This window comes from Erinaceus europaeus, chromosome 7 (genome assembly GCF_950295315.1).
Source record: "Erinaceus europaeus chromosome 7, mEriEur2.1, whole genome shotgun sequence".
Lineage (NCBI taxonomy): Eukaryota > Metazoa > Chordata > Mammalia > Eulipotyphla > Erinaceidae > Erinaceus > Erinaceus europaeus.
In genome coordinates, this window is record NC_080168.1 from 129,621,403 (window position 1) to 129,641,497 (window position 20,095).

The 20,095-nt window shown below is 47.8% G+C and overlaps 1 protein-coding gene across 1 annotated transcript in view; it reads left to right on the forward strand.

Annotated features, from left to right (window-relative positions):
* CFAP54 (cilia and flagella associated protein 54) overlaps window positions 1–20,095 on the forward strand; it is a 373,056-nt gene that overhangs the window by 272,696 nt on the left and 80,265 nt on the right. The window contains exons 52-56 of the mRNA XM_060195585.1: window positions 2,114–2,219; window positions 8,065–8,209; window positions 9,105–9,262; window positions 9,425–9,604; window positions 9,762–9,888. Of these exons, the coding sequence (XP_060051568.1) occupies window positions 2,114–2,219; window positions 8,065–8,209; window positions 9,105–9,262; window positions 9,425–9,604; window positions 9,762–9,888 (716 nt within the window). The remainder of the gene's footprint in view (window positions 1–2,113; window positions 2,220–8,064; window positions 8,210–9,104; window positions 9,263–9,424; window positions 9,605–9,761; window positions 9,889–20,095) is intronic.

Consider the following 20,095-nt stretch of genomic DNA (forward strand, 5'->3'; position numbering starts at 1 on the left):
GCAGGTGGGGAGCTGGGGGCTCGAACCGGGGTCCTTATGCCGGTCCTTGCGCTTTGTGCCACATGCGCCTAACCCGCTGCGTTACCACCCGACCCCCAGGGTTTTCAATTTTTCATCCAACTGGTACATATAAAACAATGCTTTACAAGTACAGCTTAATAATTGGGTCTCTGTACCCTGAGAGGCCTTCCTTACCTCTCCTAGCCTCTCCAGTCTGCCCGCAATTCCTGATGTTCCTTGGTTTGCAGCTGCAAAGCCTCAGCCCCATGACTATCTCCTCTCTGTGTATCTTCTTGTCATCTTTCCTCTCGGCATGTCTGTCTGTCTCCAATTTCTCTTTCCTCTAGAGGTACCGATCACAGTAGATTAGGATCCACACTACCGATGTTACTTAAATAAGGTCACAGTGTACCAGGGTCCTGAGATCAGGACTTCAGTGGTAGGGGACACATTCAACCATAACACCTATTAAATACATTTGACTATCCTTTTCTCAGGTGAGGACACCAGGTGGAGAATTAAACGGATACATCGTCCATAGGCTTTGCCCGATCGTTTCATGCTCCAAATATCATTATATTAGGCATCTCTAGGTAGTGTAGAGGTGGCTCTGCATTTTCTACCACTTATTTATTTTCATGTGAGAAAGACCAGAACACTGCTCCACTCTAATCTATTCAGTGTCAGGGAGAGAAGCCAGGGCTGTCTGAAGGCGCAGCCGCCCTCCACCGCTCTGCCGTGTACTTGGAGTCATGCTTTGGAGAGTTTTTCTTTTTCTTTTCATCAGAGCACTACTCAGCTCTGGCTTACGGTGATGCTGAGGATCGAACCTGGATACGACGATGGCTCAGGCATGAAAGTCCTTCTGCATAACCATTATGCTATCTCCTCAGCCCTTGATTAGATTTTGAGAAGAGGAAGGTTTTCATGTTATTAATGCATATGTTTTGGGGGAAAGTGGGATGTCAGTTATAAATGCACCATTTTACACATGGTGGTGGGAGGGCAAATAAATTTCTCTATGGAACAATAGGAAGTGGTGAGACTCTCTCCCTGCTGGCTTCTTGCTTCTTAATTCGTACATCGGACAGGGATGAATAACTCAGGGTGAGGGCTTCTCCATTATGCTGACAAGTTTCACAGTGGTGTTACCTCAGAAAATGAGAGAACAGTATTCTGGTGTGTATAAAATACCTATCTGCTCATTTTATTAGTCATTCAGCTCTGTTTTAGACCTTAAAAGCACATGTCATTCTTTTGTTCACTTGCTTATGCTCACTTTAAACTATCTCTTACCTTGTACTTTGTCCCACCAGCCAATAGATTTTGCATTTCAGCAGGAGTCAGACCAATGAGTCGGGAACTAGGCAGTGGTCCCTGTTATGTGTAGGATCTGGGTCGCTGCTGCAGAGAGAAGAGTCACAGATGATGAGGGCAGTGTTGCAGGTGTCTGTCTTCCCCTTCTGTTTCTCTCTGTGTCCATTAGAAAGAATAAAAACATGAAATTTGAAAAAGACAACCCCCTGCACCACCACAAGCCAGAGCTGAGCCGTGCTCTGCTAACAAAAAAAAAATCAACAAGACAATTAGCTGTAGAGCAGTTTCCTGCTAGACAGTGTGGCAAACACAACCGTATTTGGATGGAAGCAGCAGCATCAAACACATGGTGGGCCATGAGCTATAGCTCCCCCGGGGGGACGCCTGCCTTGCGTGTGCTTGGTCCTGGCTCAGCCTGGTCCGCAGAGCACTTGGGAAGCTTCAGTGCTGCGGGTGTCTGTCCTTTTCTTTCTTTCTTTCTTTCTTTCTTTCTTTCTTTCTTTCTTTCTTTCTCTCTTTTCTCTCTTCTCTCTCTTTATATGTGAAAAGTTAGGACAAGAGAGTGGGCTGGGAGGTGGCGCAATGGATAAAAGCTGCATTGGATTCTCAGGCATGAGGTCCCCAGTGATGTATGGTTCTTTCCCTCTCTCCTCCTGTCTTTCACATAAGTCAGTCAATCAGTCAATCAATCAATGAATAGTCAGGACATGAGAGAGACAGAGAGGTACTTGGGACGGTCCGTTCAAACTGCATAGAGGTAATGCTAACAGCAATTAAAATACCTTCTGCATTTCAGTGCTGCAATAGTATGTTCTGTACTCAGACTCCTCCAGGATTCAAAGCTGTTTAAACAGAAGGAGGCAGAAAGTGACACAGAGACTCCCACCTGCACAGGAACGTCTGTACGTATGAATTTAATATTTGTCCCTACAGTGTTTACTATTCAGTGGCTGCCTGGATTTTTACATGTAGTGCATGACAGAGAGGCACCTAAACGCCTACAACAGAAGACAAGCATCCAGAGTAAAACACCCATGCTTAAGCTTAGTGTTTCAGTGTGTGCGTGTGTGTGTGGTGTGTGCGTGCATGTCTGCATGCCTGCGTGTATGTGTGCATGTGTCTCTGTGTGTGTGCGTGTCTCTGTGTGCGTGTGTGCATGTGTCTCTGTGTGTGTGGTGTGTGCGTGCGTGTCTGCGTGTGTGTGCATGTGTCTCTGTCTGTGTCTCTGTGTATGTGTGTGTGTGCGTGTGTGTGTGCATGTGTCTCTCTGTGTGTGTGTCTGTGTGTGCGTGTGTGTGCACGTGTCTGTGTGTGGTGTGTGCGTGCGTGTCTGCGTGTGTGTGTGTGTGCATGTGTCTCTGTGTGTGTCTCTGTGCATGTGTGCATGTGCGTGTGTGTGTGTGCATGTGTCTCTGTGTGTGTGTGCGTGCGTGTGTGCGCATGTGTCTCTGTGTGTGTGGTGTGTGCGTGTGTCTCTCTGTGTGTGTGCGTGTGTCTCTGTGCATGTGTGCTTGTGTCTCTGTGTGTGTGGTGTGTGCGTACATGTCTCTGTGTTTGTGTGTGTGTGTCTCTGTGTGTGTGTGTGTGCGTGTGTCTCTGTGTGCATGTGTGTGTGCATGTGTCTCTGTGTGTGTGCGTGTGTCTCTGTGCATGTGTGTGTGTGGTGTGTGCGTGTGTGTGTACATGTGTCTGTGTGTGTGCGTGTGTCTCTGTGTGTGTGTGGTGTGTGCATGCATGTCTGTGTGTGTGTGTCTGTGTGTGTGTATCTGTGTGTGTGCATGTGTCTCTGTGTGTGTGTCTCTGTGTGTGTGTCTCTGTGTGCATGTGTGCGTGTGTCTCTGTGTGTGTGTGTATGTGTCTGTGTACGTGTGTGCGTGTGTCTCTGTGTGTGTGTGCGTGTGTGTGCATGTGTCTGTGTGTGCGTGTGTCTCTGTGTGTGTGCGTGTGTCTCTGCGTGTGTGCACGTGCGCGTGTGTCTCTGCATATGTGTGCGTGTGTCTGTGTCTGTGTGTGCGTGTGTCTCTGTGTGTGTGTGCGCGCGCGCGTGTGTGTGATCGCGCACTTACAAGTTTATGGGTTGGGTCTAGTCATCAGCAGAGTTTGCCTAGCTGTATCATCCAGTTTCCTGGGTCTGAGCTCACTGTCTCCCTGGTGACTTCACAAGGCCTGCTCCTCATGTCACCTTTACTTGTGTAGCTTCTGCATCACCAGCCCGGTACCTATGCTGCTTCCTGTGTCAGTTTCTCATAATTACATCTTTCCAAATTTAAGCTCTCAATTAAAAAAAATATTTAAATGAGTTATGTTTTTTTTTTTGGTAGAGATAGAGAAAAATGAGACAAAATGGGGAGGTAGGGAGAGAGAAAGACACCTGCAGACCTGCTTCACCATGTATGCAGCCCGCCACCATAGATGGGGACGGGGGTGGGGTGGGGGCCAGGAGCTTCAACCAAGGTCCTTGTGCAGTGTAACATGTGCACTCTGCTGCGTGCATCACCACCTGGCCCCTAAAAATCCTTCCAGAGCAGCAAGTTCTGGCTTTCCCCAGCCCTCGAGAGGCTGAGCTAAGTCACTTGATATTTTTCTCTTTTCTCTTACTCATTTTTTTAAACCTGCAACCCTGTTTAGAGCTTGCGAAGCCCTTCCCCCCCCCCCCCCCGCCAGCCCCCGCAGGTGGGGTCCAAGGGCCTGAGCCTGGATCTTTGTTCCCTGTAACATGTTGATTCTGTAGAGTGTTCTACCTCCTGGTCCCAAAGCTCTCAAGTTTGACCACGTGTTGCATCTTTTTTTAAGCTTATTGGACATAAATAAGACTAATTTTTTAAGACCAAGTAATCTAATCCTATTAGGGTTTCTTTTAGCATTGATGTCTGATTTTTTCATCACAGAATTCTTCGAACATTATTCTACTAGTAAAGTCATCAATATCTAATGTCATTAAAAGTAAAAAAAAGAAAATGATTGTCATAAGCAGAGACTAGTCCATTGCTATGTGAAAATTGATGGAAGCAGGGCAAGATGGTGACACGTCCAGTAGAGTACACAAGCCACCCATGTGAGGGGCCAGGTTCAAGCCCCCACTACACCGCACAGGAGTACCACAGCTCCAGGGGCACTTTGGCCATGTGGCATCTCTTCCTCCCTTCTCCTCTGGAAAGTTGTTCTGGAGTGGTAAAGCTCCAGAGGATGGACACACACACACACACACACACTCACACCCCTGTGGTTCTAAATTCAGAAAAGCACATGTTTGAATCCTACCTCTCCTGAATACAGAGTTTAGACAAATAGTTAACCTTTCTAGGCTTCAGTTTCTCATCTGTGAAGCAAGAACTACCCCCCCCCCCTTAACTGTCAGGAGGACTGAGGGAGATGCATGCACAAAGCATGTAGCACTGTGTCTGGCATATAGCGTACAGTCAGTAGATGCTGGCCAGTGTTGCACAAAGCATGTAACACTGTGTCTGGCGCATAGCGTACAGTCAGTAGATGCTGGCCAGCATGTACAAAGCATGTAACACTGTGTCTGGTGCATAGTGTACAGTCAGTAGATGCTGGCTAGCATGTTCAAAGCATGTATCACTGTGTCTGGTGCATAGCGTGCAGTCAGTAGATGCTGGCCAGCATGTACAAAGCATGTAGCACTGTGTCTGGCGCATAGCGTGCAGTCAGTAGATGCTGGCCCGTGTTGCACAAAGCATGTAGCACTGTGTCTGGCGCATAGCGTGCAGTCAGTAGATGCTGGCCCGTGTTGCACAAAGCATGTAGCACTGTGTCTGGCGCATAGCGTGCAGTCAGTAGATGCTGACCCGTGTTGCACAAAGCATGTAGCACTGTGTCTGGCGCATAGCGTGCAGTCAGTAGATGCTGGCCAGTGTTGCTTACCCTTTAAAATGACATTTACAGGATTTGCAGTGGCATCGCATGGGAACTGAAGATAATATAATCAGCAGTGAAAACCTTAGACTGAGAAGCTGATTTTTAACATTGGGTATAGAGAGAAAAAGGGAAGCTGAAAAATATGACATTAAGTCCTCACATAATGACATTGACAGATTCATGAAACCTGTGACCTGAAGTCAAATGACACAGGAGGAAACCATTTTATTTTTATTTTTGTTAATTCTTATTGAGGGGAGTTGCTGCAATACAGTGCAACCATTGACATATGCATGCCATTTCATAATGCAACAGGCCCGCTGCAATACAGTGCAACCACGGGCATATGCGTGCCATTTCATAATGCAACACCCCCTGCAATACAGTGCAACCACTGACATATGCATGCCATTTCATAATGCAACAGGCCTGCTGCAATATAGTGCAACCACTGACATATGCATGCCACTTCATAATGCAACACCCCCTGCAATACAGTGCAACCACTGACATATGCATGCCACTTCATAATGCAACAGGCCCGCTGCAATACAGTGCAACCACTGACATATGCGTGCCATTTCATAATGCAAAACTCCCTGCAATACAGTGCAACCACTGACATATGCATGCCATTTCATAATGCAACAGGCCTGCTGCAATACAGTGCAACCACTGACATATGCATGCCGTTTCATAATGCAACAGGCTTCCTGCAATACAGTGCAACCACTGACATATGCGTGCCATTTCATAATGCAACAGGCCTGCTGCAATACAGTGCAACCACTGACATATGCATGCCGTTTCATAATGCAACAGGCCTGCTGCAATACAGTGCAACCACTGACATATGCATGCCGTTTCATAATGCAACAGGCTTCCTGCAATACAGTGCAACCACTGACATATGTGTGCCATTTCATAATGCAAAACCCCCTGCAATACAGTGCAACCACTGACATATGCATGCCATTTCATAATGCAACAGGCCTGCTGCAATACAGTGCAACCACTGACATATGCGTGCCATTTCATAATGCAAAACCCCCTGCAATACAGTGCAACCACTGACATATGCATGCCGTTTCATAATGCAACAGGCCTGCTGCAATACAGTGCAACCACTGACATATGCGTGCCATTTCATAATGCAAAACCCCCTGCAATACAGTGCAACCACTGACATATGCATGCCGTTTCATAATGCAACAGGCCTGCTGCAATACAGTGCAACCACTGACATATGCATGCCATTTCATAATGCAACAGGCCTGCTGCAATACAGTGCAACCACTGACATATGCATGCCACTTCATAATGCAACAGGCCTGCTGCAATACAGTGCACTGACATATGCATGCCACTTCATAATGCAACAGGCTTCCTGCAATACAGTGCAACCACTGACATATGCATGCCACTTCATAATGCAACAGGCCTGCTGCAATACAGTGCACTGACATATGCATGCCACTTCATAATGCAACAGGCTTCCTGCAATACAGTGCACTGACATATGCATGCCACTTCATAATGCAACAGGCTTCCTGCAATACAGTGCACTGACATATGCATGCCACTTCATAATGCAACAGGCCTGCTGCAATACAGTGCACTGACATATGCATGCCACTTCATAATGCAACAGGCTTCCTGCAATACAGTGCACTGACATATGCATGCCACTTTTTAATGCAACAGGCCTGCTGCAATACAGTGCACTGACATATGCATGCCGTTTCATAATACAACAGGCCCCAAGCTTTCTTCCTCTCCCACTTCCACCAGAGGAGTAATAGAGCAGGAAGGAAACCAATTTCACTACACACTAACATATCATTGACTAAAGCTCTCATGGAATCTCTCTGGTCAAAAAAAAGTCATCAAACTTCTCAAATACTTCTTTTATTGAACAACCACATGCATTTCTTCATTAATCTATGCACTCATTTTCCAACCTGTTTATTCCAGCTCAAAGGCCTATTGCAGCAGCTCAGGCTTCAGGGCAGGAACCACTCCAGGACCAGACACCCTTCCATCACAGGGCTCACGCTCACACTCACTCAGTTGGGGTGATTCCAACATGGCAGGGAGCCTGATTATGTGACACTGGGACATGGAGGAAACAAGAGTCTCCTTGGGGGAAACCCACACAGAGGGCACTTTCAACCAGGGCTTGATTTCTTTCTTCTTACCAGAATTACTTTCTAAAAACATGTCATTATCATCATCAATTTTTTTTTTTTTTTTGTAATTTACCAGAGCCCTGCTCACATCTGGTTAATGGCAGCGCTGGGGATTAAACCTGGGTCCTTGGAGCCTCAGGCATATAAGTCTTTTTGCATTAACTATGGTGCTGTGTCTCCAGCCCATTTTTCTGTCTCTTTCTCTCTCTCTCTCTCTTCCTTCCTTCCTCCCTCCCTCCCTCCCTGTCTTTCTTTCTTTCTTTCTTTCTTTCTTTCTTTCTTTCTTTCTTTCTTTCTTTCTTTCTTTCCTGCTAGAGCACTGCTCATCTCTGGCTTATGGTGGTGTGGGAGATTGAACCTGGGACTTCAGAGCCTCTTCAGAATGTCTTACGCATAACCATTATACTATCTGCCCCACCCAACTCACCAAAATCTTAACGAAATGCAGTAGGACACAATGATGTTATCTAAGGATGTATGGTGCATACCAGCCTATAAATAGCAAACTATGAGCCTTTGTGTATTTCTTACATTTTCTAGAATGTGCAAGCATCATTCTCAAGCAAGCAGTTTCATACTGTGAAATGACCCCAGGTGCCTCTGGTGCACTTCCCTTAGCGCTAGGCTAGAACTCTGACATTAGTATGTAGGAAGATAATCATCTTGTGAATTTGTTTAGGGCACTGAGAGTAAAGATGACGAGTTTTTAGACCCAATTTCCTTAAATGCCCGAGAGCATTTCAACATTCATCTGTGGCTGAGGTGCTGTCTAGCCTTGGTGACTGCATTTGTGGCACAGATCCGTGGCATTGGAATCATGAAAGGTACAAGTACACTGTCTTCTTAAAACCTGCATAAAGATGGACTTGACTTGAGTAGTGGAGAGTTCATTGCTGTATCTGTCTATCACAACATTGGCATTTTGCTACTTTCTGGTTTGATCTGTTCCCAGAGTAAAGAATCCATTTAGTCATATAGAAATGATTCTTTTCAGTAGTTTTTTTTTGAATCAGTGAAAATGGCATCTATGCTAATGATTTATGCCAGATAGGCAAGGAGGTTTCAAACTAAAAATGCAGCATCATCCTGCATCTGAGAAGGGAGGAGAGTTTTGGAGTCCAGATCCACCCATCTTGGGATCAAATGCTCCATTCAGCACTTCACTGCTGTGTGTTGTTTTTTTTTTCTTAGAGAAAGAAAGAGGGTGAGAGAGAAGGAGAATGGAAGAGACCACAGCATTGAAGCAAAGCAACACGCTACCCAACTGAGCTGTCCCACCAGCCCTGCTGGATAGTCAAGCCTGTTTGTGCCCCTCTGTTCAAATTTCCTTCTTTGTAAAGTGAAGGCTGACTGTCTAATTGCATGGGTTAAATCGATAACACTCTTGGGTCATATAGACTAAAACACAAACGTGCTATCTCTTAATAATAACCCATTACTATCTATCTATTTGCAAACATATTACCCATGTCTATCCATCTACCAAGTTAAATTATTTCATGCAATTTTATTACTAATTTCAGAGCATTTTAATACCCTAACGTGCTTCACACTCCCCAAATCACACATTTCTCTTTAATGTCCTATGGATAGTCTATTTGTTTTCCATCTCTTCCTGTTCTTTATTGTTACAATACCCACGGGGGATAGTCTCCGTATGTAATCTCTTGACTTCTCCATGCATTTTAAGTAACTGAATTTTAAAACCATTCATTTTAGAAAATGATATAACAGATTTTGTGAGCCTTATCAATGAAGCATGTGAGGAAGCAAAACATTCTGATGACAAAGAGCTACAGGCAGAGTTCTTGATGCAAACTGTAATCATTGGCTTACAAGAAAAGCATTTAAAGGCAGACATCATAAGAACACTGCAAGTGAGTAAGAAGCTTCCTTGCTATTGGTGTGGCCAGAGTGTTTTGTCTAGAGTATTTCCGTTTCCATTAGGAACCCGAGTCCGTACCAGTCAATATAGCCAGCTTGCACTTGCTTCACTGATTCAGAAATGATACCATTAAAATGAGATTTTACTCTAATAGGATATAATACAGTTGCTGGAAGGAAATGAATTTATTTCTCCACGATCTTCTCTAACCCTGGTGAGAAGCATGCTTTTGCTGGATGACTTAACGAAAGCTGAGAAATTCAGGGAAACCCCCTCTGCAAAGTCAGAAAAGTTAAACTTGTTGAATCAGTGTCACAACATTCTTATTGAGCAGGTGAGCATGTTTTTCTGCCTATCCTGTGACCCAAGCTGCTGCTGCTGCTGCTGCTCCTCCTCCTCCTCCTCCTCCTCCTCCTCCTCCTCCTCCTTCTTCTTCTTTTATTATTTCAGACCACATTAACTTATTCCTCATTATGATGTTTCTCTTCTAGATGCTAGCTTTGGGAGAAACAATTGAATTCCCTCTATCAAACACTGACTACGCAAGTCCACTACAGCCTCTGAAAAATATCTATCTTCCTCACGTCATGTTACTAGCCAAAACAAAAATGAGAATTGGTAAGAATATACGCATATACTACACTCTGGCCACTGCTGATATACGTTTCTGTGTGTCTCTCTATGGGGCAGTGTGTACACATGCCCAAGCTCCATTCATTTAACAAATAGTTGGGGATCACTCATCATTTGCCAGATTCTTTGCGAGAGCCTGGAAAGTTCTTAGGGGTTAAAATGATTTGTGGTCCCTGCTCTGAGTGTGGAAGACAGAAACAAACAAGCAAATCACCTTTGAGAATGTTTGTTAGATAGCATCTTGCAGATATTGCTTGTCTAGCTTAATATTTAGAAGATGCTTGTCAAAATTTATTTTCATGAGATTTAGCAAAATAAGGACTGTAAAGGGTCAGTACAGTACACATCTCACCATATCTGATGTTCCAGATTCTAACCCTGACACCCCTTGGTAGCACTGTATGTGGCACTGAGGAAAGTTTTCTGAATGGTGAAGTAGTGCTACTGTGTCTTTCCTTCTCTCTCACCTTCCCTCTCAGTCTAAAATTTAAAAAGGAGAGGAAAACCATCTGCCAGAACAGTTGAATCCACACATAAGTGAGGCCTTGGTAGGTATAAGCAAGTAAATAAATAAATACTGTGTAAGGACAATATGTATCTGATATAAACCACTATGTACGAATACAGAAAGACTATTCTGTCTGTGGCTGTGAAGTGTCTGCTGTGTGAATTACAAGTGGTGCTGGCTTTATGTAAGGTGTGGGTAAGATCCGCAGAGCGGGGTGGGGGCCGGGTCACCTGGTTGAGCACACACGTTACAATGTGCAAGAACCAGAGTTGGAGCCCCCAGGGGGAAAAGCTTCAGGAGTGGGGAAGCAGGGCTGCAGGTGTCTCTCTGTCTCTCTCCCTCCCTATCTCCCCCTACCCTCTTGATTTCTGGCTGTCTCTATCTATTAAATAAAAATGATAAAACTTAAGGAAAATCTGCAAAGGGAGGGATGCCTGTTTAGGTAGAGTAACCAGCGAAGACCTTTCCAGGTGTTGAGAGGTTTGCTCCAACTTCTCTTCTGGTTTCGCCCAAGAAAATTTCCTCTTTCTAGGTCCCAGGCTCTGGTTCAACATAGAGGACAGAAAATCCTTTTTAACTCACTGTGTTCTGTCCTGTGTTGACAATATCTTTTTATTTTTTCAGGAATCTTTATGTGTTGATGTCCAAGGCCTTGCTGACCTGGGGAGAAGGTTCCTTTCCCAGGGTTGGCCAGTCCCTGGACGTCAGCTAACCCAGCTCTGGAGAGCATACCTTTCAGGGGCATACTGGCCTTTCCAGACCCCGCAGCCCAGCCCATTTGGGAGGCTCCTTTGCTGTTCTTTGTTAGTCTCTCTCTCTCTCTCTCTCTCTTTTTTCCTCTCTCTCTCTCTCTCTCTCTCTCTCTCTCTCTCTCTTTCTCTTTCTCCTGCTTCCCTCACCCCAGAGCCTGGTAGCTGACTGGAGCAGAGCCCCCTGAAGTGATCCAGGTCTACCAACTCTGAACTCTGTCCACCTGCTTGTTGCCCCTGTCATTCGTTCCCATGGAAACCACAGCTGAAGTACTTGCCCTTGTCCCTCCTTGCTCTCTCTACCTCCAGCTACCCTGACACCCACCAGTGTGGCCAAGCATAACAGAGTGTCCCCACCCCCTGGGAACAAGAAGAAACACACTGTTTGCCATGATGTTAATCTTGTCGTACCTTAACAGCTATCATGTCAGTATTAAGATTTTTTGTTAGTGAGTTACTAATGATTAACAAGATTGTAAGATAACAAGGGTATAGTACCACACAGTTCCCATCACCAGAGCTCTGTGTCACATCCTCTCCATTGGAAGCTTTGCTATTTTGTATCCCTCTGTGAGCATGGACCCAGGATCTGGACTAGAAGGGAGAAGAGTACAGCCAAGCCTTCTCTGTCCAGAATCTTCTCTCTCCTTTCCAACCTGCTCCTCCCCCACACCATCATTATTAAAATTAACATTAATTTTATCCCCTGAAATAAGCCACTTTGCTCTTGAGTTGTCTCACTGATGGCCTGGGTAACCCCCAAAATTGCTTCCCACTCTTTGGTCCCACAGGAGCTATTTTCTGCTTTCTTAGCCCACAGTTTTCTGTTTTGATTTTTTATTATCAGTGCATTTAATTTCTGTGGAACTCACAGTACAGACTGTGCAGAACTGTACAGATTGTGTTAAATCAAATGTATTTTCTGCTTTCCCGCCTTGCTAAACGTCAACGTGTGTCATCACTTTGTGGCGATATTGCTGCTGGTTTTCAGACATTTGAAACAGAACAGCTTGCTTCCCGCTATATTATATTAAATACAGACGTAAAAAACAAAACCAAGAGCAGAGTTTTCTGTCAAAACAACATCAGTTTCACAACTTCTTTTTCACAGAGTGGGTGTTTATTGAAAACAGGAGCACTTCAATATTATGAAGCAAGAAAATCATCTGACTTGATGCTGTCTCCACAGTTTGCCTTTATAGTGATACTAGCAGTAACCTGGCAAGAATGGAGACACTTAATTCTTCCTTTCAAAAAGCCTTTTACAGAAAAAAAAAAGCATTTTGAGAAACCATTTATGAAACTAGAAGTTTTCTGTGTAGGAACAGCAGAACCACCCACCTGGCAGTGAACCTTCTCTGCTGTGTGCATGGCCTGGCTTGAAAGCCAGCACCCATCATGCTGGAGGTGCTTTGATGCTGTGTGTCCTAATGGAGGTGCCTTGATGCTGTGTGTCCTCATGCTGGAGGTGCCTTGATGCTGTGTCATCATGCTGGAGGTGCCTTGATGCTGCTGTGTGTCCTCATGCTGGAGGTGCCTTGATGCTGTGTGTCCTCATGGAGGTTCCTTGATACTGTTGTCATCATGCTGGAGGTGCCTTAATGATGTGTGTCCTCCTGCTGGAGGTGCCTTGATGCTGTGTCATCATGCTGGAGGTGCCTTCATGCTGTGTGTCCTCATGCTGGAGGTGCCTTGATGCTGTGTGTCCTCATGCTGGAGGTGCCTTGATGCTGTGTGTCCTCATGCGGAAGGTGCCTTGATGCTGTGTGTCCTCATGCTGGAGGTGCCTTGATGCTGTGTGTCCTCATGCTGGAGGTGCCTTGATGCTGTGTGTCCTCATGCTGGAGGTGCCTTGATGCTGTGTGTCCTCATGCTGGAGGTGCCTTGATGCTGTGTGTCCTCATGCTGGAGGTGCCCTGATGCTGTGTGTCCTCATGCGGAAGGTGCCTTGAGGCTGTGTGTCCTCATGCTGGAGGTGCCTTGATGCTGTGTGTCCTCATCCTGGAGGTGCCTTGATGCTGTGTGTCCTCATACTGGAGGTGCCCTGATGCTGTGTGTCCTCATGCTGGAGGTGCCTTGATGCTGTGTGTCCTCATGCTGGAGGTGCCCTGATGCTGTGTGTTCTCATGCTGGAGGTGACTTGATGCTGTGTGTCCTCATGCTGGAGGTGCCTTGATGCTGTGTGTCCTCATGCTGGAGGTGCCTTCATGCTGTGTGTCCTCATGCTGGAGGTGCCTTGATGCTGTGTGTCCTCATGCTGGAGGTGCCTTGATGCTGTGTGTCCTCATGCTGGAGGTGCCTTCATGCTGTGTGTCCTCATGCTGGAGGTGCCTTGATGCTGTGTGTCCTCATGCTGGAGGTGACTTGATGCTGTGTGTCCTCATGCTGGAGGTGCCTTGATGCTGTGTGTCCTCATGCTGGAGGTGCCTTCATGCTGTGTGTCCTCATGCTGGAGGTGCCTTGATGCTGTGTGTCCTCATGCTGGAGGTGCCTTCATGCTGTGTGTCCTCATGCTGGAGGTGCCTTCATGCTGTGTGTCCTCATGCTGGAGGTGCCTTCATGCTGTGTGTCCTCATGCTGGAGGTGCCTTGATGCTATGTCATCATGCTGGAGGTGTCCTGATGCTGTGTGTTCTCATGCTGGAGGTGACTTGATGCTGTGTGTCCTCATGCTGGAGGTGCCTTGATGCTGTGTGTCCTCATGCTGGAGGTGCCCTGATGCTGTGTGTCATCATGCTGGAGGTGCCTTGATGCTGTGTCATCATGCTGGAGGTGCCTTGATGCTGCTGTGTGTCCTCATGCTGGAGGTGCCTTGATGCTGTGTGTCCTCATGGAGGTTCCTTGATACTGTTGTCATCATGCTGGAGGTGCCTTAATGCTGTGTGTCCTCATAGAGGTGACTTGATGCTGTGTGTCTTCATGCTGGAGGTGCCTTAATGCTGTGTGTCCTCATGCTGGAGTGCCTTGATGCTGTGTCATCATGCTGGAGGTGCCTTGATGCTGTGTGTCCTCATGCTGGAGGTGCCTTGATGCTGTGTCATCATGCTGGAGGTGCCTTGATGCTGCTGTGTGTCCTCATGCTGGAGGTGCCTTGATGCTGTGTGTCCTCATGGAGGTTCCTTGATACTGTTGTCATCATGCTGGAGGTGCCTTAATGCTGTGTGTCCTCATAGAGGTGACTTGATGCTGTGTGTCCTCATGCTGGAGGTGCCTTAATGCTGTGTGTCCTCATGCTGGAGGTGCCTTGATGCTGTGTGTCCTCATGCTGGAGGTGCCTTGATGCTGTGTCATCATGCTGGAGGTGCCTTGATGCTGTGTGTCCTCATGCTGGAGGTGCCTTGATGCTGTGTGTCCTCATGCTGGAGGTGCCTTCATGCTGTGTGTCCTCATGCTGGAGGTGCCTTGATGCTGTGTGTCCTCATGCTGGAGGTGCCCTGATGCTGTGTGTCCTCATGCTGGAGGTGCCTTGATGCTGTGTCATCATGCTGGAGGTGCCTTGATGCTGTGTGTCCTCATGCTGGAGGTGCCTTGATGCTGCTGTGTGTCCTCATGCTGGAGGTGCCTTGATGCTGTGTGTCCTCATGCTGGAGGTGCCTTGATGCTGTGTGTCCTCATGCTGGAGGTGCCTTGATGCTGTGTGTCCTCATGCTGGAGGTGACTTGATGCTGTGTGTCCTCATGCTGGAGGTGACTTGATGCTGTGTCATCATGCTGGAGGTGCCTTGATGCTGTGTCATCATGCTGGAGGTGCCTTGATGCTGCTGTGTGTCCTCATGCTGGAGGTGCCTTCATGCTGTGTGTCCTCATGCTGGAGGTGCCTTGATGCTGTGTGTCCTCATGCTGGAGTTGCCCTGATGCTGTGTGTCCTCATGCTGGAGGTGCCTTGATGCTGTGTTATCATGCTGGAGGTGCCTTGATGCTGTGTGTCCTCATGCTGGAGGTGCCTTGATGCTGCTGTGTGTCCTCATACTGGAGGTGCCTTGATGCTGTGTTTCCTCATGCTGGAGTTGCCTTGATGCTGTGTGTTCTCATGCTGGAGGTGCCTTGATGCTGTGTCATCATGCTGGAGGTGCCTTGATGCTGTGTGTCCTCATGCTGGAGGTGCCTTGATGCTGCTGTGTGTCCTCATGCTGGAGGTGCCTTGATGCTGTGTGTTCTCATGCTGGAGGTGACTTGATGCTGCTGTGTGTCCTCATGCTGGAGGTGCCTTCATGCTGTGTGTCCTCATGCTGGAGGTGCCTTCATGCTGTGTGTCCTCATGCTGGAGGTGCCTTGATGCTGCTGTGTGTCCTCATGCTGGAGGTGCCTTGATGCTGCTGTGTGTCCTCATGCTGGAGGTGCCTTCATGCTGTGTGTCCTCATGCTGGAGGTGCCTTCATGCTGTGTGTCCTCATGCTGGAGATGCCTTGATGCTGCTGTGTGTCCTCATGCTGGAGGTGCCTTGATGCTGCTGTGTGTCCTCATGCTGGAGGTGCCTTCATGCTGTGTGTCCTCATGCTGGAGGTGCCTTCATGCTGTGTGTCCTCATGCTGGAGGTGCCTTCATGCTGTGTGTCCTCATGCTGGAGGTGCCTTGATGCTGCTGTGTGTCCTCATGCTGGAGGTGCCTTCATGCTGTGTGTCCTCATGCTGGAGGTGCCTTGATGCTGTGTGTCCTCATGCTGGAGGTGACTTGATGCTGTGTGTCCTCATGCTGGAGGTGCCTTGATGCTGTGTGTCCTCATGCTGGAGGTGCCTTCATGCTGTGTGTCCTCATGCTGGAGGTGCCTTGATGCTGTGTGTCCTCATGCTGGAGGTGCCTTCATGCTGTGTGTCCTCATGCTGGAGGTGCCTTCATGCTGTGTGTCCTCATGCTGAAGGTGCCTTCATGCTGTGTGTCCTCATGCTGGAGGTGCCTTGATGCTATGTCATCATGCTGGAGGTGTCCTGATGCTGTGTGTTCTCATGCTGGAGGTGACTTGATGCTGTGTGTCCTCATGCTGGAGGTGCCTTGATGCTGTGTGTCCTCATGCTGGAGGTGCCCTGATGCTGTGTGTCCTCATGCTGGAGGTGCCTTGATGCTGTGTCATCATGCTGGAGGTGCCTTGATGCTGCTGTGTGTCCTCATGCTGGAGGTGCCTTGATGCTGTGTGTCCTCATGGAGGTTCCTTGATACTGTTGTCATCATGCTGGAGGTGCCTTAATGCTGTGTGTCCTCATAGAGGTGACTTGATGCTGTGTGTCCTCATGCTGGAGGTGCCTTAATGCTGTGTGTCCTCATGCTGGAGTGCCTTGATGCTGTGTCATCATGCTGGAGGTGCCTTGATGCTGTGTGTCCTCATGCTGGAGGTGCCTTGATGCTGTGTCATCATGCTGGAGGTGCCTTGATGCTGCTGTGTGTCCTCATGCTGGAGGTGCCTTGATGCTGTGTGTCCTCATGGAGGTTCCTTGATACTGTTGTCATCATGCTGGAGGTGCCTTAATGCTGTGTGTCCTCATAGAGGTGACTTGATGCTGTGTATCCTCATGTTGGAGGTGCCTTAATGCTGTGTGTCCTCATGCTGGAGGTGCCTTGATGCTGTGTTTCCTCATGCTGGAGGTGCCTTGATGCTGTGTCATCATGCTGGAGGTGCCTTGATGCTGTGTGTCCTCATGCTGGAGGTGCCTTGATGCTGTGTGTCCTCATGCTGGAGGTGCCTTCATGCTGTGTGTCCTCATGCTGGAGGTGCCTTGATGCTGTGTGTCCTCATGCTGGAGGTGCCCTGATGCTGTGTGTCCTCATGCTGGAGGTGCCTTGATGCTGTGTCATCATGCTGGAGGTGCCTTGATGCTGTGTGTCCTCATGCTGGAGGTGCCTTGATGCTGCTGTGTGTCCTCATGCTGGAGGTGCCTTGATGCTGTGTGTCCTCATGCTGGAGGTGCCTTGATGCTGTGTGTCCTCATGCTGGAGGTGCCTTCATGCTGTGTGTCCTCATGCTGGAGGTGACTTGATGCTGTGTGTCCTCATGCTGGAGGTGACTTGATGCTGTGTCATCATGCTGGAGGTGCCTTGATGCTGTGTCATCATGCTGGAGGTGCCTTGATGCTGCTGTGTGTCCTCATGCTGGAGGTGCCTTCATGCTGTGTGTCCTCATGCTGGAGGTGCCTTGATGCTGTGTGTCCTCATGCTGGAATTGCCCTGATGCTGTGTGTCCTCATGCTGGAGGTGCCTTGATGCTGTGTTATCATGCTGGAGGTGCCTTGATGCTGTGTTATCATGCTGGAGGTGCCTTGATGCTGCTGTGTGTCCTCATACTGGAGGTGCCTTGATGCTGTGTGTCCTCATGCTGGAGTTGCCTTGATGCTGTGTGTTCTCATGCTGGAGGTGCCTTGATGCTGTGTGTCCTCATGCTGGAGGTGCCTTCATGCTGTGTGTCCTCATACTGGAGGTGCCCTGATGCTGTGTGTCCTCATGCTGGAGGTGCCTTGATGCTGTGTCATCATGCTGGAGGTGCCTTGATGCTGTGTGTCCTCATGCTGGAGGTGCCTTGATGCTGCTGTGTGTCCTCATGCTGGAGGTGCCTTGATGCTGTGTGTTCTCATGCTGGAGGTGACTTGATGCTGCTGTGTGTCCTCATGCTGGAGGTGCCTTCATGCTGTGTGTCCTCATGCTGGAGGTGCCTTCATCCTGTGTGTCCTCATGCTGGAGGTGCCTTGATGCTGCTGTGTGTCCTCATGCTGGAGGTGCCTTGATGCTGCTGTGTGTCCTCATGCTGGAGGTGCCTTCATGCTGTGTGTCCTCATGCTGGAGGTGCCTTCATGCTGTGTGTCCTCATGCTGGAGATGCCTTGATGCTGCTGTGTGTCCTCATGCTGGAGGTGCCTTGATGCTGCTGTGTGTCCTCATGCTGGAGTTGCCTTGTTGCTGTGTGTCCTCATGCTGGAGGTGCCTTGATGCTGTGTGTCCTCATGCTGGAGGTGCCTTGATGCTGTGTGTCCTCATGCTGGAGGTGCCTTGATGCTGCTGTGTGTCCTCATGCTGGAGGTGCCTTCATGCTGTGTGTCCTCATGCTGGAGGTGCCTTGATGCTGCTGTGTGTCCTCATGCTGGAGGTGCCTTCATGCTGTGTGTCCTCATGCTGGAGGTGTCTTCATGCTGTGTGTCCTCATGCTGGAGGTGCCTTGATGCTGTGTGTCCTCATGCTGGAGGTGCCTTGATGCTGTGTCATCATGCTGGAGGTGCCTTGATGCTGTGTGTCCTCATGCTGGAGGTGCCTTGATGCTGTGTGTCCTCATGTTGGAGGTGCCTTGATGCTGTGTGTCTTCCCAGGCTTCGGACATCAGTCTTTTTCTGAAAAAGAGAGAGTGGGCAGTACAGCTTCGTTATGAAGGAAACAAGATTATTTTTTCCTGTTTAAAGATAGTGAATTGTATAAAAAGATTTTGAATCAATTGCGTAGTTTCTTTGTCTTTTTCACTGAGCAGACATTCATCAAGCACTGTTTCTGTGCATCAGTGCTGGGAGGCTGAAAGCAGAGACGTGTAGGCCGAAGGCTTCTGACTTGATCCCTGCTACCTCATGGACCAAAGTGATGCTCTGACATCTCTTCTTTCTGTCTCATATGATGTAGATAAAAACCTGGGGCCAGGTGGTGTTGCACATGGCTCGGTACACATATTACATTGCCGAGCAACACAGGTTCAAGCCCTGGTCTCCTGCAGGGGGGAAGCTTCATAAGAAGTAAAGCAGGGCTGCATATTTCTCTCTTTCTCCCACTTCGTCTCCCCTCCCCCCACTTTTTCTCTCTGTCCTATGGGGGGACATTGAAGTAAATAGAATCTTGGCAGCAAAAGAATGATGAAGAGTGGGGATAGAATAAATAGTCAGTCCCTGTGTCTGCCCCAGAAGAGAGTACTGTCTGATGAGAGAGACAAAGAGAAAGTAGTCAATCATTTCTCTAAAATCTGTATTCTGATTTTTACCGGTAGTTGTAAGGCCATTTTAATTATTATTGCTAACATAACATACCTGTGCATATATTTGTCTTGACATAATATTTTGTCTTTCATAAATACTTATAGCATAACGTGAAACAACAGGTGAGGCAAGAATGAGGATCTGTTGAAATACAGTAAGAATGTGTTGGCCAAATGGATTGAGTAGAGACTTCTTGCTTGGGGTCTATTCAAAACTGGTAATCATGTTGGTTAAAGGCACAGACATTCTGCTTTAGACACCCCCAAAGTTGTTTAACTTCTCTGTACTTTAGTTTCCTCTCCCATAAAACACAGATAAGAAAAGGTGTTTCTCTCACTGACTTGTCAGGGGGTGAAGTGAGCGCAAGCTGTGCCGTGTTTACAGGGGCGCTCGCTCATTCTCAGAGCTGGTCTCCCCCTTCATGTCTAACCTTACTCTCCTGGCAGAGCCCCATGGGAGGAAGGCCTCTGTTCCTTCATTCTGTCTTCAGTGGGCTTCATCATGTGCTAGAAAAAATGTGCTGCTTCACCCACCCAAGCGAACAGTTCTTTTTTTTTTTTTAACTTTTTTTCTTTCTTTCTTTCTTTTTTATTTAAGAAAGGAGATATTAACAAAACCGTAGAATAAGAGGGGTACAGTTCCGCACAATTCCCACCACCCGATCTCCATATCCCATCCCCTCCCCTGATACTTTCCTATTCTTTGTCCCTCTGGGAGCATGGACCCAGGGTCATTGTGGGATGCAGAAGGTGGGAGGTCTGGCTTCTGTCATTGCTTCCCCGCTGAACATGGGTGTTGACAGGTGGATCCACACTCCCAGCCTGTCTCTCTCTTTCCCTAGTGGGGCAGGGCTCTGGGGAATCAGAGCTCCAGGACACATTGGTGGGGTCGTCTGTCCAGGGAAGTCTGGTCGGCGTCATGCTAGCATCTGGAACCTGGTGGCTAAAAAGAGAGTTAACATACAAAGCCAAACAAATTGTTGAACAATCATTGACCTAAAGACT